Source organism: Hirsutella rhossiliensis (genome assembly GCF_020360975.1).
Source record: "Hirsutella rhossiliensis strain HR02 chromosome Unknown scaffold00001, whole genome shotgun sequence".
Taxonomy (NCBI): domain Eukaryota; kingdom Fungi; phylum Ascomycota; class Sordariomycetes; order Hypocreales; family Ophiocordycipitaceae; genus Hirsutella; species Hirsutella rhossiliensis.
Window position 1 is genome coordinate 11,015,038 of NW_025408667.1, and position 26,667 is coordinate 11,041,704.

Genomic DNA, 26,667 nt, shown 5'->3' on the forward strand with positions numbered 1-26,667 from the left:
TTCAACTTTCCTAGGGGGGGACCCCCTAGAACCCCCCTTTCGCCTGCGGCGGCCATCCAGCTGTTTAAACCGCTCCTTGACTGGCCCAATCTAACTATATACCCTATATCGAACCTCCCCCTTCCCTGTAGCTTATAGGAACGCGGACCTTCCCCTGTTTTCTTACTTTCTTGGCATGCAATTGTTAAGAAAGTAGCGCAATTTCCCACCAACTTGCCTAACAACTGCACGTTAATCATTCCAGCCGCGCTTTGCGCTGGCTTCGGCAGCAGCCATGGCATCTGCCACAAGCTCGCATGCCAGCCCAGATCCCTTTGATCTGGGTGTCCATACCCCGCCCAACCTCGCGCGATTAGCCCGTGCATCTCAGCTTCGACATAGTTCCCCCATTGCGAGCCGTCCCATTGGTCTCACATCCGCGTTTCGGCGACCGGCGGCGACGCCGTCCTCGCCCCTTATCAGACTCTCAATGCCGCCGCTACGGAAGGAGCGCAGCGTGAATCCACCCCGAACCGGCCTGGCTCGGCCGAGTCCGTTAACCTCCAGCCGGTCTCGATCGTTGAAGCTGCCAACAAGCTCGCAGTTGAACAAACAAATGCCTACAACGCCAAAATGACAGTGTTCCGAGCCTTTTGTGAATCGTTCGAACAGACTGCGAAACAATACACGTCCGGCCTTGAATACAGCTTTGCGGAACAATTTTCCAACAGCTTCCTCGACTTTTGGAAGCAGGCGCTCTCCGACCTCAATTCCGCACCCGCCCCGACCTACAGCAGCGTCGCCGCCGGTCGCCCTGCAAGCCAGCCCCTCGGGGGCCACACTCCCGGCCGCCGCAGCCCCGCAACAGCAACGACCACAACAACCAATCTCCCGTCTCCAGGGACGACCAATCCCGCCCACCAAAAGAAGACCTCCGTGTTTTCGTGCGGCTCGATGCCGAAGCGCCGGCGCGAGACCACAGCAGCTACGCAATTCGGACCCACATCGCCGCCAAAGTCGGCATCGACTTGCACCGGGTCCCGGCAGCTTTCAAGGTAAACTCGGGATGGGCCATCCGAACAACGGACGCTACCATCAGGGACCTCATCGTCCAGCGACAGTCGGAATGGTCCGAGGACCTAGACGCGACCTCGGTGGAGATTAGTCACAAATGGTACACGTACGTCGTGCCCAACTGCCCCGAAGACTTACGGACTTGCAGGGCAATGAAGTCAACTACGAGGCGGCCGTCAAAGACGAAATCGCCTGCCAGACCGGGCTCACACCCATCAGCATCCGTCCCAGCCGGCACGATTCAAGCGACCTTCCGAGTAAGACGCTTATTGTGTCCTTCCTCGAGCCTACCCAGAGACCTTGGAGACTTTTGGCTCCAGCCGACTTGCCCGACACATCGTCAGATCCAGCATGCCCAGCCAGTGCAACAAATGCTGGGATTTCCACGCTCGACACAGCTGTGACCGACAACCGTCCTGCAAGCGTTGCGGAAGGAACGGCCATGACGGTGAAACCTGCGTAGCCCTCGAGCAGTGCGCAAACTGCCTCGGACCCCATTCCGCAGATTTCTCGAAATGCCCTGCACGCCCCAAGCGATCACACGGCGTCATTCGCCGCCTGACGAAGGAGGAGAAAACCCTCGTCCGACAGATGGGCACCCAACTATTTGCTCAGCGGAAGCAACAGTTCGAGCGCATAGACCAGCCCGAACAGCTAGAACGAGACTCCTCCGAGATTCTCAATTCCATAGCTCCGAGCACTGCTCAGTCCGACGACCAGGAAGCCGAGCACCCAGATGACAGGTCACGGGGCAGGAGCGAAACCTCGGTCCTAAGCTCGACCAGGACCATGTCTCCGCCATTCATTATGGTAACCACGACACCTCAGCCTCAGAGCGAGGGCAACGAATCTAGACCAGCTTCCCTTCAAAGAAGCGACGCATCAGCCCCATTGCACTATCTCCATGACGAGACATCCCGCGTGAACCAAAGCGACAAGAAGACCCTGCGAGTCTTCCAAGCTAACGTTGGCAAGATCTCGCCAGCACATGACTGCGCCCTTGCCCTCGCCGACTCTGAACGATACGATATAGTGCTCCTCCAGGAGCCGTGGACGGAAGCCAAGGACGGCCGATGTCTTACCAAAACCCACCCAGCCTACGATACCTTCTCCCCAGTCGACAGCTGGGACGACAACAGCACCCGACCCCGAGTAATGACCTATGTCCGGCGGAGTCCCTGCCTGATGACAGATCAGAGGAGGCCTGTGGCGACCCGCGACATTCTCTGGCTCACCATCAACAACATAACAGTAGTAAACTTCTATCGACAACCGCACTACGATGAAGCACTGGAGATGCTCCTCCAGTGGACCACACCAGGAAGGTGCCTAGTAGCAGGCGACTTCAACGCCAAACACAGTAGCTGGCAAACCGGCCGGCTCGATGGCCGAGGTGACGACATCGCCTTTGGGCCTCTGAGAACGGCCTTAGCTTGCTCAACCCTGCCGATGTGCCAACGAACCCACATGGCAACACAATAGACCTCGCCTTCTCCAACATACCACTATCCGAAGCTGTCGTGGAGGAACACCTGGCCACCAGCTCTGACCACTTCACGCTCAGCGTGACACTCGCTGACCTGGCTCCGGCCTCGGTGCCGCTAGGAAAGGTCCGCCTCACCTCTGACGACGAGCTCGCTCGTTTCGCCGAAATGGTCGATTCCGGAGCAACAGCTATCCCGGCCGCGGCCTCGTCTCCCCAAGAGCTTGATTCCCTGGCGTTGGCGCTCGTGGAACTTCTCCAACTGGCAGCCAAGGCCGCCGGTCGCCCGTCCGCAAAGGGCACGCAGCGCGCCCTGGTGGACAGAAGAATGCGCCCTCGCCGCGGCGGAATACCGCGCGATTAGGAGAGTCTACCCTCTCGGCTTCAATCGGAAGTCCAGCTTGCAAGAGAGACTTCCAGAAAGTCGTGCGGCGAGCCAAAGACATTACTGGCGCAATCTGATCGACAGCTTCACTGACAGCGCCTCCGTATTCAAAGCGGTCCGATGGCTGAGATCACCGGGCGCTTTCCAGCCTCCGCCCCTACAAGTAGGCGATGTAGTTTACGAGACGCAGCTTGACAAAGCCAATGCCCTACGGCGGGCGACGCTCGAGCGGCGCACGGCGGACGACGACATCCCAGATCCGTGGATCCCAGTCGACACAACGAAAACCGTTCCCTTCACGCAACAGGTGTCGCGAGGAAGTGCGCGACGCAACCCTACGGACAGGAAACACGTCTCCCGGCCCCGACAGCATCACGGTACAAATGCTCAAGGCGGTATGGCGTATTATCGGAAGCCACGTCCAGCGGCTGTACGAAGGCTGCCTCACCATCGGCCATCACCCGAAGCCGTTCAGAGAGGCCGAAGTAGTCATGATAACAAAACCAGGCCGAAGGAACCTCTCGACCCCTCGTGCCTGGCGACCCATCTCCCTACTGTCCTGCCTAGGCAAAGGTCTCGAGCGGCTCATCGCACGGCGCCTGGCATGGGCCTCCGTCCACTACGGAGTCCTCCATTCACAACAAGCTGGCGCTCTCCCGAAGAGATCTGCCGTTGACCTTGTTGCCGCTCTGCTGCATGACATTGAAGAGGCGTTTGCCCGCGGACAAGTTGCCACGTTGGTGACTATGGACATCCAGGGAGCCTTCGACACTGTCCTCCGCAACAGGCTGATCCTTCGCCTCCGTGAGCAGGGGTGGCCAGAACATCTCGCTCGATGGGCTGGTTCTTTCATGCATGACCGCTCGGCGCGCGTCAGATACCAGGACACTACCACGCCCAGCTCGCCTCTCCAATGCGGCCTCCCCCAGGGATCACCAGTCTCGCCCATCCTTTTTCTGTTGTACACGGAACCAATTTACCGCCTAGGGAAGCCGAAGGGCGCTTCGGCTACGCAGACGACACGGGTATCCTATGCATAGGTAACTCCTGGAGAAGACAGCCGAGAGAGCGTCGCGCTATGTAAACGAACTTGTGGCCTGGGGCGCCGCCAACGGCATCGCCTTCGACCCGATGAAGACTGAGGTCATGCATTTCTGTCGAAGCAAACCTAAAGTTGCCCGCCTATATTTCACGGCGACTCAGAGAAGCGCCCTGACCGAGCACTGCGATGGCTAGGCATCTGGCTCGACAGCACCCTGTCGTTCAAGACACACGTGGAAAAGTGGACAGCCAAGGCACAGGTCGTGGCCTATCACTTGAAAAGTCTGGCAAACACCAAACATGGTCCTCTTCCGGTGCCGTTCGCAGAGCCGTAAGAGCATGTATCGAACCGGTGCTGCTCCACGGCACCGAGGCATGGTACCCCGGATTAACCAGCCCGCGATGGACCCAGCCAGCAAAAGAAGGACCATCCGGGATACAGCAACTCATCCGAAAGATGAACAAGTCGCTTCACACATCCATCCGAGCCATCCTGCCTGTTTGGAGGACGACGCCGATCAATGCCCTCCATCGAGAGCGGCATTCCACCGGTGATACAACTGCTCGAGGGCGTCGCATGCGCTTCGCGGCCCGCCTCAAGTCTCTCGATGAAGCCCATCCGCTTGCGAAACGTACAGTCCGGCCCAAGCCCCCTGTCATCCACAGGTCGATCAAACTGAAGTACCAGGTGCCGCGAGAAGGCTTCCGGACCCGACTTCGACGCAGTGACCAGCTGCTGCCTTGCAGCAGGCGGCCAGTCTCCTCCCTCGCCGCTTCGGCGACGATCAGGCGCTGCCTCTGCAAACCGCCCCGAAAGACCAGTCAGCAGCGGATTTCCGCATTTGGCTCCGGTCAGTGCCACCACACACTCTGGTCGTCTACTCAGACGGATCGCTCTCCTCGGATGCAGCGGTCGGTTATGGCTATGCCATCCATCTGGATGGGCAAACCGTCCTAAGTGGCTGCGGCCGACTTGGGCCCGCTGAGGTTTTGATGCAGAAGCGAAAGGCGCGCTCGAGGGCCTGCGCGCTGCCCTAAGCCTCCCACGATCGCAGAGGGTAGTCGTTTGTCTCGACAACATCGCGGCGGCAACATGCCTCAGAGGCATGCCGGCAGACTCCTCCCAGGATGTCTTCCTCGAGTTCCAGGCCCTGGCCACAGCACACGGTGCCACGGAGGTCCGCTGGATCCCCGGCCACACCAGCATCCCAGGCAACGAGCAGGCCGATGCCTTAGCGAAAGCAGGAACCTCTCAACCCGAGCCCGCAGGCGCTGTCCCGACACTGGCATATCTGCGCAGGGCTGCTAGGCAGCAGCCTAAAAGTGCAGTTAAAGCCTGGTGGGAAGCCTCTGCACCCGAACAGTACAAGCCACTGCACCTTAAGCCGACGACCGGCTGCCCCCCGGAGCTCAAACTCCCCCGACCGCTACTCCACCACTTGCTTGCAGCCCGAACCCGTCACGGGGACTTTGCCGACTACCACGAGAGGTTCAACCACGACGATGCGCGACTGACGTGCTCATGTGGCCGACGAAAAGAGCCAAACCATGTCTTTTATTGCCGAAAGATCGAGCCGCGGCATCGGATGAGGCTGACACCTCACCGACTGCAGCAGTCAATCGCGCAATAGGCAGAGACTTCGACAGATTCGTCAAGCTGGCGAAGGCGACCTCCTTCTTTGAATGGGCTTGCCCTCGCCACTAGGCGGCTGTATCATCTTTCCTCACCTCTTTCCTTTGTTCAACTTCCCCGGATTCGGCCAGGCAGAGGTGCTGCAACACCCTTTGCCCGGCCGGGTCAACTGAGGCTGCGCTCTGCAGTCTCCGACAACGGTCCCTTGAGACCAAAACTGAATGGCAATCTCACTGCCGCGCCTGTACGACCCGCTGACGGGCACCAGGTTCAACACGGAGCGCCTCAGAGCCGATGAAATGCTGGATGGTGGTTTGTTTACGTTTGCGAGAGGAAACTGTAGACAGCCCTAGCTCAGCACGTCCTGTGCCCCACCGGGACCTGAGCGGCCTCACGGCCGCTGGACGAAAAATACACATACATACATACATGTAGCTTATAGGAAGACGTCGTTTAGTCAAGGTAGAGTGGTGGATACGGTGCATCGCTCAGCTGTTGACCCTGACGCCGTTGTTGGTCAGCGAGGCGCATCTTCATCCCTGCTTTAGCCTTTGTAGTTAGCCGTAAACGCAGCACGTAGGGAGACAGGCTTATAAACCTTCTGTCGGCGTGTGGTTATAGAGGCTCTGACGATCGAAAGGCGCCTCAAGGAGTAAGCCTTGCAGCGACGTAACCCGTGACACAGCAACATAGCTAATACCGGCCTGGAAGTCGCGTGTAGCGAGATCAGTAACTATTTGCTCCTTCGTTAGGCTCTGGCATTTGTGAACAGTGATAGCAAACGCCACCATCAGGAAACTGCGTGCGAGCGCAGGTCTCGTTGCCCATAAGGAAATCACGCCTGACTGGGAGGATGGGTGAGATTTTCCTGCCCTCGTTAGTTATTAGATATGGCGGTCCATCGTAGCTATCAAAGTCCACCATAATAACGGCCGGGGGATCTTCCAATGGTTCGGCGCCTGGGTTCCAGGCGATATCGTATACAGTACCCTGGGCACCGTTAACTAGGCCAGCTGGCTGCCATAGGTTAGTAGTGAGCATTACCCTGGCGCCCTTAGCAACAGGAACTTGTTAGATAGATTGCCAGCATTGTCGCTTGGTGCCTGCCCGCGCCCTTGCCTGATTCTTTGCCTCCACCTGTATTGCCGGGGCGTTGAGATGCACCATATGCTCGTAATTGTATTCGTTGACCCGGGCCCTGGTAGAATACACCCGCAAAGCGGCCCTGAAGCTGTCAACCTCGCTCTGCGTTAGCCTGGACTGTACCCGACTGCTAAGGAGGTTCCAGTATATATCCACCTCTTTCCCACCGAGACTGCTAGATATTGCTCGGGCAGGGAGGCTTTGCGAGGACTTGCGTGGCTGCAGCAATACACACCCGCAGGTGGTGCCAGGGAATGTTGTAGCTAGGTCGGCCGCGGAGCTAAATTTGACCTAGAATCCGTTAGTAACCGATGGGTTCGATAGATTCGACCCACGATGGAAGTGGAAGCGTGTGCTTGAAACTTGCATTGAAGAAAAGCTCTCGGAAACGGCTAGCTCGTTACCTAGTCAACGCTCAGGGGTTTGCGGCATGGCCTTCATTTGGTGGCGTTGCCAACCGACCACTCCCCGCACGAGTTGAGTACAGGGGAGGCCAATTAGCCAATGAGAAGAGGTTTTATGCCTCTCTTTCTGACTGAATAAACGCCCTTCGGGCTGAATTAATACGAGAGGAAGGCTCGCCAGCCGCGGCTCGCGCAAAGACGCCTTTCGGAACGAAGTTGGCGACAGGAGAACCGGAGAAGAGTTGGCCACAGGAGAAGAGTTGGCCACAGGAGAAGAGTTGGCCACAGGAGAAGAGTTGGCCACAGGAGAGAGAGAGAGTTGGCCACAGGAGAGGGTTGGCGACAGGAGATAGGAGACGGGAGAAGTGAGAGGAAGACAGGAAGAAGAGTGAGGTCGAGATACGAGATACGGCGAGAGACGTAGAGCGTTATCGTGAGTGAAGTCGAGATAGAGCGTCGGGGAGGCAGGCTAGGCCGCTGGAGGGAGATTTTGGTTTGCAAAGCCGCACGCCGCAAAGGGCGTGGAGAGACGGCAGGGTTGAAGAGAGATGTGGGTGGGTAATGCATGTCTTGGCGAGTGGAAGGCTCGGAAGATTTACAGGTGCTATAAGTCGTAGATATAAACGGAATAAGGAGTATATTGGGGAAGTTTTGACTTGATTGTCTTTGTGAAAAGGAGAGCAAGAGGAGAAGGGAGTGTCCTATTGGAGCCCTTCGCACTTGAGATTTGAGGATGATGAAGCATGTTCCTTGTCATGTTGTATTGTTTCGTTCGTTGCTTTAGAGAATATTCTTGGGCGGACGTCGGGCGCGGAGCGGTCGGGAAGAGATCGACGTGGGAGGTCTGATAGAGCCAGAGACGGATGTGCCCGGGCGATTGACCGGTTCGGTGTCCATCTCTGACCCTGCGGGGTCTTCCGGGGACGGAAAGGAGGAAGTGTCGGATTTGGGGGAGTCTTGATCGTCACAGGCGGTGATTATGGTGGAAGTTTCGGGAGAAAGTCGCGGTCTTTTGGTTGGGGTTTGATAGGGATCGGGCAATGACCGACTTGATGTGAGTATATGGGGATGGACTGGGCTAGATGCAGGTGGCGTGGGGGATGCGGGGCTTTGGGCGGCCTTGCGTTTTTTGGTAGAGGTAAACCTTGCCAACGCATCGCTATAGTCCGAGGGATTGCCGACCGTGCCCTTGGGTGTCGTCGGCAGTAGTGTCGCAGAAGCCTGGTTGGACATGGCCCTGTCGAGGAAAGTCCACGTATCGGGGACAACGATGAAGATATAGTCTTGGTCGAAAGCCGGGGCATGTGTCATGATCTGGTGATCCAGTAAGCCGGCGATTTTGCCCGTACAGGTGAAGAGAGCGTTCGGCTGGAATTGGCTGTCGCCCCTCTCGGTCATCTTCTTGCATAGAGAGGTCCAAGGATTGGCATGAATGGGGAAGATGACGAAAACTTGGAAGGGGTGAAAGCCCTTGAAGGGTGTTTTGCCGGGAATCCCAGGACAAATATAGGTGGAGAGTTGGACAAAGCCGCAGCACCTCAGCTGGCTGTCGTCAAGGGCCGCAGCCGAGTTTCCATGCAGGAGGTCGCGGCCGGAGCCGATGACAGGTCCCGTGAAGGTGACAATGGGTTGTATCGTTGGGAAAGCATCCGCCGAGTTGAGGGTGCGAGGGAAGACTCTGCGGATATCGTCAGGGAGGGTAGTGGGGACGGAGAGGTTTGGAGCATAGACTTACGGTTGGCAGCTGTGATCGCGGACGATAAGCGCGGGGACGGTGTATTCTGTGATGTTGTCATCCTCCGACTCCAAGCCATCACGTCGCTCGATTTCCCACGTCAGGGCAAAGGGATGAACACGGCCGACCATGAAGAACCATTGCTCGGTCCATTCCGAGGGGATTATCTGTTGGTTGTATATGGAAATATTAAGGCTGAGGAAGATGCAGGTCGATGGACTGTCAGTATCTGACCGGATTGCTGCGTACTCTGGAGTCGACAGCCATGAGGGAGTCGGAAGGAAGACCCTCGCTAGGGTTTCCACGTTGAGCCCTTTGATACGATGCTCATTCTGGTAGGCGAACCTAGACGGGCAGCCGGGCTGGACAAAGGCCATCATGGACATGTCGGCGCCAGCATTTTTCTGGCTGTCAAGAGGTTGCCGCCGGGAGGACGAGCTATCGACGTCGAGCTGGGAGGCCGACATCGAGTGAATATGGCAGATGTAGTCACCGTGGAGGTGTAAGGAGGTTACGCAGAGTAGAGGTAGGCAGGCATCCTATAAAGCAGGTTTTCTTGCTGGTCGGGAGAGTGTTCGCGGCTATGGTCGGGGAGACTTAAGAGTCAGTGAATGTTACCCAGGTGATAGATCAGAGGCGGGGGCATGCGGGAATGAGCTGGCAAGGTCTCTCGAACAGTCTCGACCATCTGTTTCTGCGGTCGTGGGTGAAGAAGGCAGCCGGGGTTGGAAGTTGAGTAGGGGGGTGATGGCTATGTTGGGAGAAGTACTTCGTAGGAGGTCGGCGAACGGTAAGGTTAGTGTGGGCAAGTCTGCGGAAAAAGAAAGCCCAGTAGTACCCTTCGGTGTCATCGTTCCTTGGAGTAGATAGCAAAGGCGGGCAATAGCGAATGAGAGTGAAAGAAAGAAGGAGGTTATGGTAGTATTGCAGGGCTCCTTTTTTGGCGGTCGTCGGTAGTTGGATGGGCATTGCGTGCGGCTGAGCGAGGTGGGTGCCAACCGTGTCGAGTCTACCATTGGGACACGGTGAAGTCGGATATATATGGATGGGGTCGACCTGGTGAGGGGGATGCGAGTTGGTCACGAGAACTCTCCAAGGGTTTTTGCAGGTCGAGACTCCGGTGGCTAGCGACTACAAGAGGAGGGGCAGGGGGATTCTTGCTATCGGTTTAGCATTAAGGCCGTTGATGCGACGTTGGTGGTGGCGAGGGAGCAAACCTAGCCGGGTAGTCCGGCTGCACGAGGGACATCGTGGACATGTTATCGCCGGTAGCCTTTTGGCTGTTGCTCGACGAGGTGGATTGGCAGCTATTGATGGAGAAACTGATGCGCAAGGTGGGTGGGACGGTGTTGGAAGGGCCGGAGTATGGTTGGAAGTGTGCGGCGGGCGGTTGGCGCGGCCACCCCATGTGCCGGAGGTCGGCAGTAGCCAGGGATTCGCTGGAGTGCGCAAAAGAGAGCACGGCGATGGAAGGGCCGCCTTTGACAAAGCCGGGGTAGCAGGTCGCATGTGGAGACCAGCCGAGGGCCGGGACGGTGGACGCACATAGGCAGGGTAATGGGGGATTATAATGGGGTAGTACTGCATCGCCTCGGTACCATAGGGAAGCATTATAAGGGAAGAAATGCCACGGCCATGAGGGAAGTGATCGGTTAGGAAGCTTCCCATTCGGAAGAAGTAGCGTCATTAACAAGCGAGATTATCCAAGTGGAGGTGCTCCGGAGCCAAAGCTTCATAACCTGTTGCCAGTCTACGGTAGTCGACGTCGAGGAGGCAGAAGCATGGCGGATAGTCCTGTAGGGAAGCTAGGCGAGGCGGCTGCTCACACTGGAGCCTGTTCGTTGTCAGTCGGGGATGGAGGAGGGGCAGGAACGGGGAGTGCCGGTTTTGGGGTGCGGAGATGATACCGGGCCACTTCCGAGAAGGGCACAGAGCACAGGAGACAGGCTTGGGGCGGTTCGGAAGATACAAATCACTGGCGAATGCAGCATCAACGTCTCGGCCGATTCAGCCTAAGCAGTCTGCGGTTGAAGAAACCGCATGGAGAAAGCATGCAGAGGCAATCGCAAAGTCAGTGCCGAAAAAACTCCCGCGAGGCGGTTTGCGGTCAAACAGAGCACGGAGGTTCCATAATACGGTTAGAGGCGAAAGTTCCGCGCAACATCAGTCGCCAAGGCAGCTTCCGAGGCCCTGGTCGCCCGGAGAACGTGGAGATCCATGGGCAGTGGATTCTGATCGTCCGCTCCGTCATCGACACTTTTTGCCTCAGAATAGGGGTCCTGAAGATGGTGATCAGGGCGATACGGCGGCGGCCGGCGATGTCCCGGGTGTTCGTTCGGAAAAGGGACCGACGCTCCGACCTATCCAGCCCAAGGAACCGGCATTCGGAGACCTAAGGCGAAACGAGCAATTAGCAGCATCGATTGCATGGGGTTTGCCGAAGCGCCGTCGGGGACGGAGTTGGCGGGTAAAGGGACTACCAGACCGCAAGGAATCTCTAACGCAGCAGGTTCGGCGCAGCGTCGGGGCCGCCTCCCATGGGAGACGGTAGTGCAGCGGTGGGTGTGGACGATGACGCGGCAGAGCCAGCGGACGCTGTGCTGGGCGGACTGAGGCAGCCCCGGAGGCAGGAGAAGAGAGCCCGTCTTCCTAGCCGGTATGGGCGCCCGATAAAACAGGTCCGAAGTGGAATCGGAAGGCAGAGGAGACGGGAGCTGCAGGCCGAAGACCTGGCTAGTGTGCTGCGCTTTTTGGAGGAAGACTTTGCCTCGAAGGAGAGATTGTCTAACGATCAGACGTGGTGTACACCAATACCGCTCGAGAGGAAGGTGTCGACGGTGCGAGATTTCTATCAGGCGTTTCATGATGCGAGCACGTTGCCGATACGGACCTGCATGCTGTGCTACGGCAAGTGTACGGGCGGAGAGTTAAGGGAGATTATGTGGGATCAGTGGCTGTCAAGCTGCGTACCAAAGGGCGGCCACTCACCATTTTCATGCCGGGGTTGCTTTCCCGAGGGCGAGTCCGTGTCGGTGTGTGCCGAGTGTGGCCGATGCCTGGCACGCGGGAGCCTGTCGCCGGCGGTTCACCTTCACAGCCGCCTTGGCTGTGAGCACATGTTCCCAGATGAGCTCAAGGGACTCACGCCGGTCGAGGAGAAGCTCATCTCACCGAACTCGTCTTACGGGTTTGTGACGAGGTACAGCATTCCGGGCGCGCAGAGGCAGGGCGTGAGGTATCCGAGGCACGTCAAGGGCCACATCACAGTGTTTCCGAACAATGCGCAGGAGCTGGCAACCAAAGTGCTGCCGCACCCCCTTTTGCAAGCACTGGATGAGATACACATTTCGTGGCAGGGCGCGGAGAAGCCGGCACCGAGCGACCTGTCGAGTCTCTTATCGGTAAGGCGGCGGGTCGTCGAGAGGGCCCTTATCTGGCTGAAGAAGAACAACCCCACTATACCGAGATCGAGATCGACGTGGCGGAGATGGAGAGCTGGGAGACCCGATACACGGGGTGCCGAGGTTGGTGTACGATCGCATGGAGCGGAACGAGCCGTCTGCATGGGAGAAAACGCGAACGGCCCACGTTGTGCCGCCCTCAGAGCGCGCCATGGACGACGAGGGGTTGGTAGAGATCGACCAACTCTTCGCGCTGCTCAACCAAAGGCAAGAAACAGACGGCGAGGCTGAGGGCAGGGCCTAACGAAGAAGGCGCGGATCGCGTTGGAATTGGGGCTGGCCCCGATCAGAATGTTGAAGCGATCAACGAGGTGACGTCCTCTGCCATGTTTGCACTGGACGGACCGCCAGACGTGGTAGATGTCGAGAAGCTGCGGTTTGCCTGCGACGCCATTGATGAGGGTGCCGACGAGAGCCGTGCAGGCCCGAGAACGTGGATCGGATCCTCGGCGGCGGGGGCTCGGGGGCGTGGCGACGATAGCCGTGAGCCATACATCCGAGTTTCGCGGGGTGACGACTTCGCCGATTCCTTTGAGACATCCTTCTTCGCCCGAACGTTCCCAACCCTGTTCCCATTTGGCGTCGGGGGACCAAGGCTGCTTGAAGAGAGCATAGTCAAGGTCGGGAAGGCTACCACCGAGTTGCGAGGTAGGGCTGTTGAGGCAGAGGCGGCTGCGCGAGACTCCGTATCCTCTCGAAGCTTGAACCTTCGGGTGTGGGCCGACATAGTGCTCCGGCGCCACGGTGGCCGATTTGCGTCGCACCACATCTTTGCGTTTCTTGTCTTTAACATGGGGGTGCGGTCGCGGAACCGCCGTGTTAGCATGCTGAGTGTGACGAGGAGGAACTTCCGCACGGTAGAGCGCATTGTTCGCTCGATGGCCGCAGAGAGGTTAGCCGCGGCGAGGGTCGAGTTGGAGAGCTCGGGCAAGACGACCGACGATGGCGTGAAGGAGCTTCTCAGGAGCCTCTCGCTGTATGGCCACCGGCAGCCCATGTCCAGGGAGGTCCGGCTCAATATGCGGCGGAAAATCCAGTCGCTCATCGTTGGCTACGGCGTGCCGGCCATCTGGTTCACCATCAACCCGAATGACATTACGAACCCGGTGAAGCTGCGACTGGCGGCATACCGCACTCGCGATCCCGACGCGGCCGAGGAGTTCCTAGAAGGCCTCGGAAGTGCGTACAAGCGGGCGCGGCTGGCCATATCGGATCCCATGAGCTCCGCCGTATTCTTCCACCGGGAGATGAAGCTATTCTTCGATCACTACGTGAAAGTCGGTGAAGAGTCGGTATTCGGGCGCATCAGCAAGTACTATGGCGCCGTGGAGACCAACGAACGAGGGGCGCTTCATGTCCACGGCTTGCTCTGGTTGCAGGAAACGCGCATCTCAGCTCGATGCTTGCCGACATCCACGGGAGGATCAGGCGGCGTATCGCGAGCGGATCATACGATACGTCGATAGTGTCTTCTGCGAGGTAAGAGTACCTAGGATGTGTGTCACCGATGGCCTGAATTGCTCGTCCGATGGACAACCGGGGCCAGGCTGACGTGCAAGCTAGGATCTGGACCAGGAAGGGTTCGGTGCCATGCAAGCGGAGCGATCTGTGACGTGCGATATTTCCTCCCTGCTAGGCAACGCCGAGCAGTTTTCGGCCGCCTTTGACGAGGAGGCCAACTTCTGTGCCGGCGCGACGCAGGTCCACACGCATAGCCCGACCTGTGTCAAGTATTCCTTGGGCAAAGGGCGCGGAAGGAATCTATGCCGGTTCAAGGCTCCATGGAGGTTGGTCGACAAGACAGCCATCACGGCAGACGGGGTGCTGCAGGTCCGGAGGACTCACAGCATGGTTAATCGATGGAACAAGGCCATCGCTGTGGGGCTCCGGCACAACCACGACATTTCGTTCATTGCGACGCAGCGCAAGACCATGGCCCTCATCTATTATGTCACGAATTACGCGACGAAGGTGGAAGACCCGGTGTGGAAGCGTGTGGCGGCTGCGGCCGAGCTCCTGGACGCCTCGACGGATGACGGCGCGGGCAACGGAGGACGGGACGGCGGTGGAGATGCTGTTGGTGATGACGCCGCCAAGGGAACAGGACCCGACAATTCCTGATGAGAGTGGCGAACCGCGTGTTCACGGACCGTCCGCTCTCGCAGGTCGAGGTCATCGCTCATCTTCTGGGATATCCGGCCGAGTTCACCAACAGCAGCGCCTGGGCGTACCTGAACACATCTCTACTGTACTGGGAAGTCTTTCGACGGTGGCCGCATCTCCGGCAAGCAAGTGGCGCGGCGGACATAGACGATACTCTGGATGAGTCGGTCGTCGTCGTCGAAGAAGCAGGCCTGAGGATCTCCCACGTCGAGGCGTACCAGCACCGGGGAGAGCTCCTGCGAGGACTATGCTTATACGATTACATATCGCTCGTGAGACTAAAACGCATCTGTAAGGAGGCGGCGAACTGCGCGGGTTGGGGGGAGGTGCCCTTCGAGGATGGATGGGCGCCAGGAGGAAGACACTGGGTCCAGGTGCTCAGACGGCCGGGCAAGCATGCTAGCGTCTGCCTCGATGGCTACCTAAGCAAGGACTTCGGCCACGACGACGACGAGTCGTGCCACCGGAGGTGTGTATAGCAACCGCCCTGCCGGCAGGCATTATAGGAGAGGCTAACCCCCCCTCTTTGAAGGGCAGCCGTGCAGCATCTTGCACTCTTCGTGCCGTGGAGTCCTTCCTGTGCCAAGAAACAGGCGAGATCAATGGCATCTGGGAGCGGGCGCGAGGCGCTGGCTCCGAGAATATCATGTCTCGTCGACAACGTGCAGCTGCTTCGACGATCGGCCGAAGATGCAAAACGCGACGCCAAGCAATGGGCAGCCTCATCCGGAGATGGCGATCCGACCGTCGCACACGTGGAGGAGACCGGGACGGACGACGCGGGCGCAGAATCCACGACGATGTACCAACCCAGCAGCATCGGGGGCGCGACGCGGCTGATCGACGTCGTCCGAGGTGCAGTGGGCATAAATCAAGTGACGGCCAAGTCGCCGGAGCTCATGGCGATGATGCAACAGCTCTGTCGGTTTCAGCAATCAGCGCTGGGCTCGACGGCCGAGCTGGAGGCCACCGTGGTACCCGAACGAGGGGCGAGACGGATAAGCATGCCGGGGCGGGCATTTTCCGGGGCTGCACTACCACCGCAGGATCAGGTCAGGGCCATCAAGTCGCAGCAGACAAGCGCGTCGAAGGAGAGGGAGAGGATGATCCAAGGCATACAAAGCGTACAAAGCATACCGGCGGTCCGGGAAAGTGACCGCCGCGCCGCGCTGCGGAGGGTGATGACCGGCTTCGGGGAGGACGATGTCGAAATGACGATGGCCGACTCCGACGAGGCGGCTAGCGACACAGAAGCGGGAATGCGCGTCCAGCTTGGCCCATCAACCTCCTTCTTCGCGGCGGGCAGGGAGTTGGCAACACGGCTAACGCTGAATAAGAGGCAGTCGATCGCGTTCCTACTAATATGCCGCCAGCTCGATTTGATGCGACAAATGGACGGGGGCAATGCCGGCCAGCTGTGCCAGTTCGTCGGCGGCGAGGGGGGTACCGGCAAGTCGCGAATTATTGGGGCACTCGTCGAGTTGTTCAGTAGGAAGAGCCTTTCGAATCGTCTGCTGATCACAGCCACGTCAGGGACTGCCGCGGCGCAGATCAACGGAATCACGATCCACTCCGCCTGCGGGTTCACTAAAGACCAAGGGGCGGGCGGCGCGAACATGGCCAGGGACCTTGACGGGGTGCGGCTGCCGAAACAGGCGGAGCGGTTCATCCACGGCCAGTCCCGAATGGATTGGCAGGAGAAGGACGTGCTCGTCATCGACGAAGTGAGCATGCTCGGAGCACGGACGCTGCACGCCGTAAACGAGCAGCTCCACCGGCTTCGAGGATCGAAGGAAGATTTCGGGGGGATCCCCATCGTCCTCTTCTGCGGAGACTTCCACCAGTTCCGGCCGGTCCAAGAGAGGTCGATCCTCCTGCCGAGCGTGGCCATCTCGTGGGACGAGGACAATTCGTTCAGGGCGGAGCAGCGTCACCAGCACGACAAAGCGCACGCACTGTGGAAGAGGTTCACGACGGTCGTCATGTTGAACGAGCAAATGCGCGCCGCCGGTGATCCGGAATTGCAGGGGCTGCTGAAGCGGATCCGGCAGGGTGTGCAGGACCGCACGGATCTGGACCTCCTCAACTCAAGGTGCTACCGCGAGGGCAGGCGGATCCCTTGGGAGACTGGCATCACCGTGGTGACGCCGCTGAACAGGAATCGGTGGAACCTAAACATGGAGGCAAGCTTGGCGTTCCGGGTCCAGCAGCGGTCGACGATGCGCATCTTCATCTCCGAGCACAAGTGGAAGGAGGGCCTGCCGACCGAGGAAGAAGCGATCATGGTACTCAATCAAGGCGACGATAGCGCGATCCCCGTGCCGGCCGTCTTCATGTTCGTGGCCGGGATGCCGGTCGTCGTGAACCACAACACCCATCAGGGGCTGAAGCTGGTGAACGGCGCCGGCTACTCGGCGGTGGAGGTCATTGTCGACAAGGCGTCCCCAGGGCATCGAATCTCGTCCGACATGACGATCCACTTCGGGCCGCCGGCGGGGATATTACTGGAATCGGCGACGACAAAGGACCTCCACTTCGTCGGGATGCCGCCGGGCACGATCTTGTTAACGCCGATGAGCGTCAGGATACACTGCCAACGAAAGCGGCCGTGGCAGCAGAACGACGTCAGCCGGAAGGGATTGCCGTGCGCAGCAGCCTTCGCCTGCACGGACTACAAGGTGCAGGGCAGAACGCCAGAGCGCGTGGCCCTGGAGCTGCGGGGACACGGACGACGAAAGTCGATGGAAGGGCCGTGCCCTCGCAATGCGACCCGTACAGCTTATATGTGCAGCTATCGCGCTGTCGAACGCTAGACGGCATCACGCTCGTGTCCAAGGTGCGGGAGAGACTTGGTGGGCAACCGAGTCCCCGAAGAGATGACCGCCGCGCAGGCCAGGCTGGAGGTGCTAAGCGAGAGGACTGTCGAGGAAGCTTTGCGTCGGTCGGATGGCGACGCTGAAGAGTCAAGGAGAGTTGTCAGGGTGAGGTGACGAGGGGGAGAAGACGGAGGAGCGCGCCGGCGGGCAAGAAGACAAGGGCACTGGGCAGCAGCGATCAACGAGGGGCGACTTTTAGACTTGAAGGAAGAACCCGCTAGAAAGGCATGAACGAAAAGGGCATAGACAAAAGACGCAAGTTTTAGACACAATAAGAAAACCGGCGGACGAAAGGAAAAAGGTTGGCATTGGCATTGGCAAGGGGGTAAACAGGAGTATAAACGGGGGGGAAACAGGGCAAGGCATGAGAGGGGCAAGAGAAGGCGGCAGCGACCAATGATGAGGGAGGGACGGAAGGGTCGGCGACCAATCACACGGGATCTTTTATTCCGAAAGAGGAAATAAATCAGCCAATCAGAGGCGGAGGATGTGGGGGTGAAGCAGTCTGGGGCCTTTTTTCCCCGCGCGCTAATGAAGTCCTTTCGTTCCTCAAGGCATCAGCGACTAACTTACGACCGTTGAGCCACAGCTCCGTCTTGACATGTGTGCCGATGTCTTACTCCTTATGTTGCGAGCCAAAAATGAAAGGGGAAATGAATCCTGTTTTGGAGGCAAAGTACGCAGTACATTCATGCATGCCTAAGGACCAGGGGATGTAAGAGATATCACAGTGCTAGTACCTACGAAGGTTGCGCCCATAAGTAAATAGAATCCCTCGAGTAACCAGGGGGCCCGGCCATCGTCTAAGTCGGTGTCGCGAAGCAGATTTGATGTTCAATTGAACATGTCACCTGAACAACAGGTGGCTTGATTTTTCGTGACAGTTATGAGCCCGGGAGAAACAGACCTGTTTCTGTAACTTCCGGTGGCAAAATTGCAATCTTGAGAAAGAACCCCTCTTCCCCGCACGCTTCACACCACCTCGGCTTATCTTCGCCACCTTTTCGGCCCCTCTACGGCAGTTGAAGATGTCGAAGACCTCGGCTATGGCGCCGACGAAGCGGACAATTCTAACTGAACCCCAGGACTGGGACCGTTGGGTCAAGGAGCTCCGAGCACGAGTGGATAAGCTTATCCACAAGCTTATCTTTCAAGATGGCTCTGAAGCTATGGAGCTACCTGAGCGCCCGACTTTGACGACTTTGCACAAGGCGTTAGACAGTTTGTCAATCTAACCAGCGAACAGCAAAGAGCTTACTCGGCGGCACTTCATGAATATGAGGGCAGGCGTAAGGAATACCTTTACGAGACTAAGCTAATCACTGCAGCCCGTACAGCTATTACGGAGTCTATCAGCACTGCTAAACTAACCTCCCTTCGAGAAGGGGATACGCTTAGACAGTGGCTGCAGAAGCTAGAAGCATCGACTGCTCCTTCACGCGGCTTTATGACTGACCGAATTAGGAAGCAGTATTCGAGTCACCTTCGTACTAGTACTAAGACTAACATACTAGACTGGCTGACTAAGTGGGAAGAGATTATAGAAGAAGCTGACCTTTACTTCCTATCTGAGGCACTAACAGGCCAGTGGCTACGAGATATAGCTAGCGTCATCCGACCTCTTAGTGATGGATACGCTACTATCTTCTACGAAGACAGCCGAAGAATCGATGAAGAAGCAGCAACTGCTCAATATAGGGTCTATCAAGCTCTTCGACCAGACTCTATCGGAAGCACGCCTACTTTGGCAGCAGTACCACCTTCTTCGACTCACTGGACCTTTCAGCTTGTTGCTAGAAAAATCAGAGAAATTGCAGAGCAACAGCCGCACCAGCAGAAAGGAGGAATCAAGAGAGGTGCCGGCTTTCTAGCTGATAAAGAAACTGATGAAAACGACCCTTCTGAAGAAAGACCGAAAAAGAAGAGAAAAGGGAAGAAACCTGACACAACCAAAAACACTGAGAAAACCGATAAAACCGATAAAACCGATGCCCTGCGTGTGGACGGATAAGTCATGTTCTTTCTGACTGCTGGGCTCTCTTCGAAGATAAACGCCCTCGTGGTGTGATTCGAATCCTCGAATAGAAGAAAGGTGCAAAAGGCCCTTGAAAATGACCCAGATTTGAGAAAGAAGGTGGAAAAATCCGTCATGAGAAGGAGGCATAGCAACTACCGAAGAATCGGATAGTCGGAAGAATCGTTGGGCACGCAAACCCTGCCTTTGTCTTTAAGGCTAGCCAAACGACCGCCTCTAACGACTACCCTCTTCGAAAGTCGACTCTGCTAGACTCAGCAGCTTCTTTACATATTTGCAATAACCTATCGAAATTCCGGTCTTTTAGAAAAGCAAGAAACGAATACCTAGTCACAGGGGATTCAGAAGTCCGGATCGAAGGTTATGGCAGAGTCAACGTTACGGTCACGGCCCTAGACGGGTCATTACGGTCTTTACGGTTAAAAACCGTTGCTTATTGCCCGAGATTTTCAGCAAGCCTGGTATCTTTCCAGGCTCTTCGAGACGAAGGAATCTACTGGGATACCTTCACAGAGCCCACAAGGCTAGTCTACCGAGACAAGAGACCGATTTGTATTTTATTTCGGAAATATCGCCAGTTTGTTCTCGATTTCCAGCCTATTCAGAAGGAGGATATCGAAGAAGCGGCTTTTCAAGCCTCTAAGCCGAGAAGAAGAGGCTCCCGGGACCCAAGACCGACAGCGTCAGCAGAAGCTAGCCTTTGGCATGCCAGACTAGGTCACCCGGGACCCCTAGCTCTTTATAAGCTAGGATTACGAAAAGGAGTGCATATTCGAGGCCCAAAAAACCTACGAATGCCAGCACTGTGCTCAAGGGAGGGCAATACGACAGGTTTCTCGAAGAACCCCTATTCGAGACGAACGTCAAGAGCCCTGCCAAGAGATTTGGATCGACTGGACCGAGCTTACCCCTGATTTCGAGGGCTATGTCCGTGTGATGTTCATCACAGACGCATATTCGGGCATGGTTTTCCCCTACTTCCTTAAGACCTATCATTCAAAGCACCACCTAGCCGCACTTCGAGATTTCGTTAGCTGGATGAAGCTTCGTTTTGACTACACGGTGAAAATTGTACGGTCTGACGGAGAGCTATTCACTAATAAGATTAAGAAGTGGCTACGAAAGAAGGGAATTTCAGCAGAAAAATCAGCCTCGAATACACAAGCCCAGAACGGAGGGGCAGAACGGTCCGGTGGAATTGTTATTGAAAGGGCTCGCAAGATGAGGATCGCAGCAGGCCTTCCTCACGACCTATGGAAAGAAACCGTGGAAGCATCTTGTTATCTACGGAATCGGACCCCTCGAGCCCCTAGGACCACGAACTCGATTTCGAATTCGTCGGAAGACTGGAAAACACCCCTTGAGCTCTTTACGAAGAAGGATCAACCTCAACAGCATGCCCAGCTCAAGGCCTACGGCTGTAGGGCCTACGCTATGACTTCTGACGCACAGCTAGGCAAGAAGAAGAGGCAGAAGCTTGATCCACGGTCACATATAGGATACCTGGTTGGATATAATTCGACGAATATCTTCCGGATCTGGATTCCGCAACGAAGAAAGGTTATTTCGACAAGGGATGTTATTTTTGACGAATTTACCTATTTTGATGGGAAATTCGAGCAGCCGCAGCTGCTTCCTAGCATCAATGACCTTATTCAACGCGTTGAGATACCAGAGGACCAGAAAATCAACCAGGAAATCCTTGACGAAGAATCGGAGCTTGAGAGCGTGTTCGACGAAGACTCGGACGAGGAAGAAGAAGAGGGACAGACCGACCCTACCGAAGAAGAAGAAGAATATAAGAGGGCTAGGGAGCTTGAAGAAGCTTCTCTTATAACACCTCCACTGACAGAAGAAGATCCTGAGGCAGGCTTCTTGGTCTCTCTTCCGGTTGCTACCCCTAAGGGGGTGGGGCGGTTTGACAACTCCTGGCAAGCTTCCTTTTTATCAATCAACGAGTCAAACAGACCTCTTTCTACATTGTCTACCAAGGAATCGTCTGATCAGATGATAGGGGTAGACCCGGAACTCAAACCACTGCCGATTTTGGACAGATTTAATGACTTTTATCCTACTCCTATAGAGGACGGGGTGCATGGAGCCTTTACTGCTGGAAGACTATTTAAACCAAAGACTAAGGTACACAAGAAGGACCTACCAGACCCACCAGAAAACACCAAGCAGCTAGAAAAGCACCCTTTTAAAGAGGAATTCGTTAAAGCCCAAAAGGACCATCTAGCCTCGCACGAAGAGATGGGGTCCTTTATCGAAGTTCCGTGGAAAAGGGCTGCTGGCAAACAAGTTCTATACTGCAAATGGGTCTTTATCTATAAGACTGACAAGCATGGGTACCTTCAGAAGTGCAAAGCTCGACTTGTGGTCTGCGGCAACCAGCAGGAAAGGGGGGATCTACCGACTCGAGCAACGACCCTAGCAGGGATGTCTTTCCGGGCACTCATGGCTATTGCAGCAGAATTCGACCTCGAACTTGATCAAATGGATGCAGTAAACGCCTTCGTTAACTGTCCACTCGAGGAAGAGGTAGTCTTTATGAGGATGCCTCCCGGATTCTGCAAGCCAGGCAGAATTCTTTTACTCCGGAAAGCCCTATACGGTCTACGACGATCCCCTTTGCTTTGGCAACAGCACCTTACCCGATCCCTAGAGGAATTAGGATTCGAAAAGGTCCCACAAGAACCTTGTGTGATGAAGAAGGGGCAGTCATTGTCTTCTTCTACGTTGACGATATTGTCTGGGCCTATAAGAAAGAAGATCAAGGAATAGCTATGGAGGCTATGCGAGGACTGCAAGAACGATATAAAATGACATTGCTTGGGAGCCCCGCTGGTTCCTAGGCATACACATCCTTCGGGACCGGACTAAGAAGACGATTTGGCTAACGCAAGATGCCTATATCGAGAAAATAGCCCACAAGCTATTAGGACCGGACCGACTTTCCTCAAAGCTTCCAGACACACCAATGACAACAGAAGAGCTACTTCCTTCTATTAGCCAAGCAAGCGAACAGGAAATTCATAGGTACCTACAGAAGGTAGGATCTATCCTCTTTGCTGCTATTTCAACGAGACCAGATATCGCCTTTGCGGTCTCTCGGCTAGCTAGACACAACCAGAACCCCGACGAAACACACCAGAAGGCAGCAGACCGGGTTATTCTTTACCTCTATAATACCCGTTCCTTTGGAATTCGCCTAGGAGGATCAATCGATAAGAGAGCCGATATATTCCTTTGCTCTAGTGATTCATCCTTTGCCGATAATTCCTCGACAGAAAGAGCTCTCAGGGTATATCATGACCCTGTTTGGCGGATCTATTGCGTGGAGAGCTTCGAAACAAGCAACAGTCACTACTTCTAGCACCGAGGCTGAATTGCTAGCCATTTCAGAAGCAGCAAAAGAAGCTATATTCCTTAGCCGGATGCTACGGTCCTTATACCTTCAGATTCCGGACCCGCTACAGCTAGAATGTGATAATAGTCAAACGATACGACTGCTTGCAGAGACTAACGCGAAGCTATCAACGAGACTACGGCATGTTGATATCCACCGGCATTGGTTACGCCAAGAGACTCAAGAAGGAAGAATTCAAGTCCGTTGGGTTCCTACGGCACAGATGAAAGCAGACGGCCTAACCAAGGCACTCCCTCGTCAGAAACTACAGAAATTCCAAGAGATGATTGGAATAGTTGACTTAAAAACCCGGCTTCAGCTTGAGACCCGGATGGAAGACCTACGAGACCGGATTCTAGTAAGACGGTTAGGAGAGAGGCCCTTGACCGCATAGGAATATTAGGGAGGTCTCGGCCACGACTACACGGTAACCTCGTTGAGGACCTATAACCCTTTGGCTGTAGCTTTGACCCGTTGGGACGGCTCGCACTGGTGGGTGTGTCGAGAAGAAGGTCCGAACGAGTTGAGGTCTCTAGGTCTCTCTAGGTAATACAGCTTGAAACCAGGTAAGAAGGGAAGTCTGCAGACTGTTGTTTCTTCTTCCTAGACCACTGAGGGTCCGGAGGATCTCCTATTCGAACGGGGACCCTTTGAGGAGTCCGGCATAACTATTACTGGCTCGGGGACCTCGAGACTGAACTATCGATTTCATAGCTAGAAGAGCTATTCGATCGGGGAGATGGAGCTGATGTTGCTGACGTAGATGACTTACGTGGCCTTCAGTAAGTGGCAAGAAGTGCCCTCTTCCTGATAGAATGTATACTATACCTGAAAACGGGATATCAACTTGGGAGAAGCATGGAGGGATATAAAAGGGGCTGTTTGGACGGGAATGGAGGCAACCGAAAAGAAAAAAATTAACACATGCATTTCACATACCATCTGATCGTATGATACTCGACCTTCGAAAAGTCCCTTTATCCACTTTTATGCCCACTTTTGCTCTCTCCTTCGCGAGAGTTATGAGCCCGGGAGGAGGGGCTTACCCCTCCTGGAACTTCCGGTAACTGCGCACGACCACCTAGGCTAGCGCGCACCCCGACGGAGTCAGTGTTCGAGACCTGCACCTGTGTAATGCCATAGCCAGAGCCCGAGGCACTGTCGCAGAGTAGCCCGAATGGCACAAGGCAGAGAAGGCCCAGAGCTAAAGCGAGAGTGGTCTCAGGAATCCCAGGCTAGCCCGTGATCCCTGAGGGGGTGTGTCGCGAAGCAGATTTGATGTTCAATTGAACATGTCACCTGAACAACAGGTGGCTTGATTTTTCGTGACAGTCGGAGCCTTGTTTGATTATACACTGCCCTACAGTACGATGCGTATAATGGTTGACCCCTATCATTACAGGAGGTTACGACTATATTCTAGGGGATCATCAGTATAGTACAGGCAAGAGACTATAAATAATCGAAATCCAGTTTACATGGTGGCTAAGGACCTCAGCTACCTCAAGCACCCTACTTACTTTTGGCCTTAGCCTTCGTACCAAGAAAAAGCATCTTGTATGCTGGAAAGTTTGGATGAGAGACAGTTTCGCGATGGGATACGGATCTGGATTTTCAGCGACCAATTAAGGGATTTTCCGATGATCTGCCGGATCTGGTGATCTGCCGGATTGCGGCGACTTCGCACGCTCAACATCAATCGACAATAGCTCAACAACAACGGTGCCAATTGACGTATCCTTTGATTTCCTGAATCATCAGAAGCAGTGAAAGTCTGGCATATATTTAGAACTTTTATCTAGGGGCAATGCGCTGCGGTGCTGACATCAAACCAAGCAACGGCCAAAATAGGATGCCGACAGATTGTGTAAGTCATTTCAGCCAATACAGCAAAAACAGAACATTATTGGCTTTCATCGTAGGCTTTAATCATGTGGGATTCTCCCATTCTATCCATAGTGCAGAACTTGGCTCAGGATACTGCAAAAATGGGGTTGGAAGGGCGAGCTGGATAACTTCATTCTACGCACCCGTAATGAGCCAGATTGAACGTGATTCGACGGTACAAGCATCTTCTGAAAAGAACCTATCTATGCATCTGAATGTAAGGTTTATTTTTAGCTTGAAATTCAGTGCGCGAGGCTCCGCTTTCACACCTGACAAGGAAAGACGTGCACGAAAATTGAGAAATTCGACACCCTACCCTAAAACACGTATAACATGGATGAAATGGGCTTTCTATTCCTTATGAGCATTTGAACGAACAGGGTATTCCTCTTATTATAAGAAAACAAGGCAAAATTGCTCGGCGTATTAAAAAATGGCAACCCATCCTCCCTTACGTTCAAGATGTGCGTCAGTCAAGAGATGGCATCGCTGCCCCCATTTCTCATCCACCAAGACAAGCCAGCACAAACTCTGGACTTTTGGTTCGTGAAACGTGAATCAAGTCGTCAATAAATATTTTTAACACGTCAAAAACGAGGTGGACGAATCACAATATTGAAATGAGCAGCTCACCGGTACGTTCGACCGGTTTACCAGGGTGAAAGCTCGAAACGGTTGTGCTTATCGCCTTTGGTTCCCGATGGCCACTTAACCATTTTAGTATCGAATTTATGGAGTGGTGTGACCGGCACCGAGTGATCGTTGTGGTGTTTCCCCTTCAATCCATTCATCGGCTGCAACCCTTGATGTATCGTTATTCAGCCTCTCTCAACAGCGTATACGCATGATCTTATCCAGTACACAGACAAATCAAAAGGTTCATTGGATTGCTGAAATCGAAGATCTAGACTGTGTTTTGGAACGCATTTCAGGAAGTAGTCGAGAAGTCCTCTGTTGATGCTGGCCGCAACAGCCGAAGGCTGAGCAGCACCCTCGGAGCCCTCAATATGAGTTTTAAGTGCTTGATATGAGAGTTAAAGTATGCAGAGAACAAGTAGTCACAAGAACCAGCGCAGGCAGACCGGTAAGGCTTCAAAGATGATCTCTTCTGCTGTACAGATTCTAGTGCAGACGAGGTGTTTAGCTCTAAAATTGTGGCTCAAGCTCGCCAAAAATGACAGTGAAAGGACTCCAAAGAAAGAGGAGGCTCTGAAGAAGGAGGCCCGAAAGCTTCAGCGACAGCAGAAGGCAGCGGAGCAAAGCTCTCGCTCTAGAGAAGAGGAAGCAATGAGAGGCGGAAATTGGGAGAAAACGACGGATGACGGAGGCCGTGAAGCAAAATAAGGAGATAAATTGGCATTATTAACAAGAGCTGAAGATTTTGAAAGTGGAAAAGCCACAGAAAATGCAGAATGAGCGACGGGTGGCTTCTGAGGGTCGCGAGAGGAGTCAGGATGTTCACGCTGCAAAAATTGTCACTCTTCCGTTCACACCAGAGCGGGCCATAGCATTGCAGGTACCAAACACACTATATAATAACGCAAATAATGATTGAGTGGCATCTTTGAGCATTATTAACTGCTCTTATAAGATTTTAGAACAATTCAAATAGTATTCGTGAAGTTATTCTCAGTTCTTTGCTGGAATGCAATGAGCCCAAAATCCGGCGAATCGCCAGATCCGGCAGATCACCGGAAAATCCCTTATTATTATTATTATTATTATTATTATTGTATTTTGCGTCCAGCGACCTTCAGGTCGCTCAGGTCCCCGAGACGGGGCACAGGACGTGCTGAGCTACTGGGAGTCTACAATCTACTTATCGATACAGCAAAAGCGGGGTGAGCCATGACCTTGAAACGCGCAAACGAAATGGGCGCCAACCCGCAGTAGCTGCCTTCCACAGAACGTACACAATCCACCATCCAGCATTTCATCGGCTCAAAGGCGCTCCTTTGC

The 26,667-nt window shown here is 55.1% G+C and overlaps 5 protein-coding genes across 5 annotated transcripts; 4 read left to right on the top strand and 1 right to left on the bottom strand.

Annotated features, from left to right (window-relative positions):
- Positions 1-274: 274 nt before the first annotated feature.
- On the top strand, positions 275-2,900 carry HRG_01395 (reverse transcriptase; the record flags this gene model as incomplete). Its single annotated transcript, XM_044859866.1, has 7 exons — positions 275-496; positions 547-795; positions 837-1,133; positions 1,202-1,310; positions 1,452-1,501; positions 1,588-2,378; positions 2,486-2,900. The coding sequence occupies 7 exons, from the start codon at positions 275-277 to the stop codon at positions 2,898-2,900; spliced, it is 2,133 nt and encodes a 710-aa protein (XP_044726266.1).
- Positions 2,901-3,124: 224 nt separating this feature from the next.
- HRG_01396 (reverse transcriptase (RNA-dependent DNA polymerase) domain-containing protein) lies at positions 3,125-3,961 on the top strand (the record flags this gene model as incomplete). The annotated part of the gene is made up of 3 exons (XM_044859867.1): positions 3,125-3,657; positions 3,709-3,725; positions 3,909-3,961. 3 exons carry the CDS (start codon positions 3,125-3,127, stop codon positions 3,959-3,961), a joined length of 603 nt encoding a protein of 200 aa, XP_044726267.1.
- Positions 3,962-7,922: 3,961 nt separating this feature from the next.
- Positions 7,923-9,344, bottom strand: HRG_01397 (uncharacterized protein; the record flags this gene model as incomplete). Its single annotated transcript, XM_044859868.1, has 2 exons — positions 7,923-8,820; positions 8,878-9,344. 2 exons carry the CDS (start codon positions 9,342-9,344, stop codon positions 7,923-7,925), a joined length of 1,365 nt encoding a protein of 454 aa, XP_044726268.1.
- Positions 9,345-11,993: 2,649 nt separating this feature from the next.
- Positions 11,994-17,314, top strand: HRG_01398 (PIF1-like helicase domain-containing protein; the record flags this gene model as incomplete). Its single annotated transcript, XM_044859869.1, has 9 exons — positions 11,994-12,064; positions 12,122-12,278; positions 12,629-13,626; positions 13,718-13,817; positions 13,902-14,382; positions 14,436-14,668; positions 14,876-14,970; positions 15,034-17,038; positions 17,120-17,314. 9 exons carry the CDS (start codon positions 11,994-11,996, stop codon positions 17,312-17,314), a joined length of 4,335 nt encoding a protein of 1,444 aa, XP_044726269.1.
- A 1,091-nt stretch (positions 17,315-18,405) lies between these two features.
- Positions 18,406-21,432, top strand: HRG_01399 (integrase core domain-containing protein; the record flags this gene model as incomplete). The annotated part of the gene is made up of 3 exons (XM_044859870.1): positions 18,406-18,598; positions 20,227-21,290; positions 21,427-21,432. The coding sequence occupies 3 exons, from the start codon at positions 18,406-18,408 to the stop codon at positions 21,430-21,432; spliced, it is 1,263 nt and encodes a 420-aa protein (XP_044726270.1).
- Positions 21,433-26,667: the final 5,235 nt, after the last annotated feature.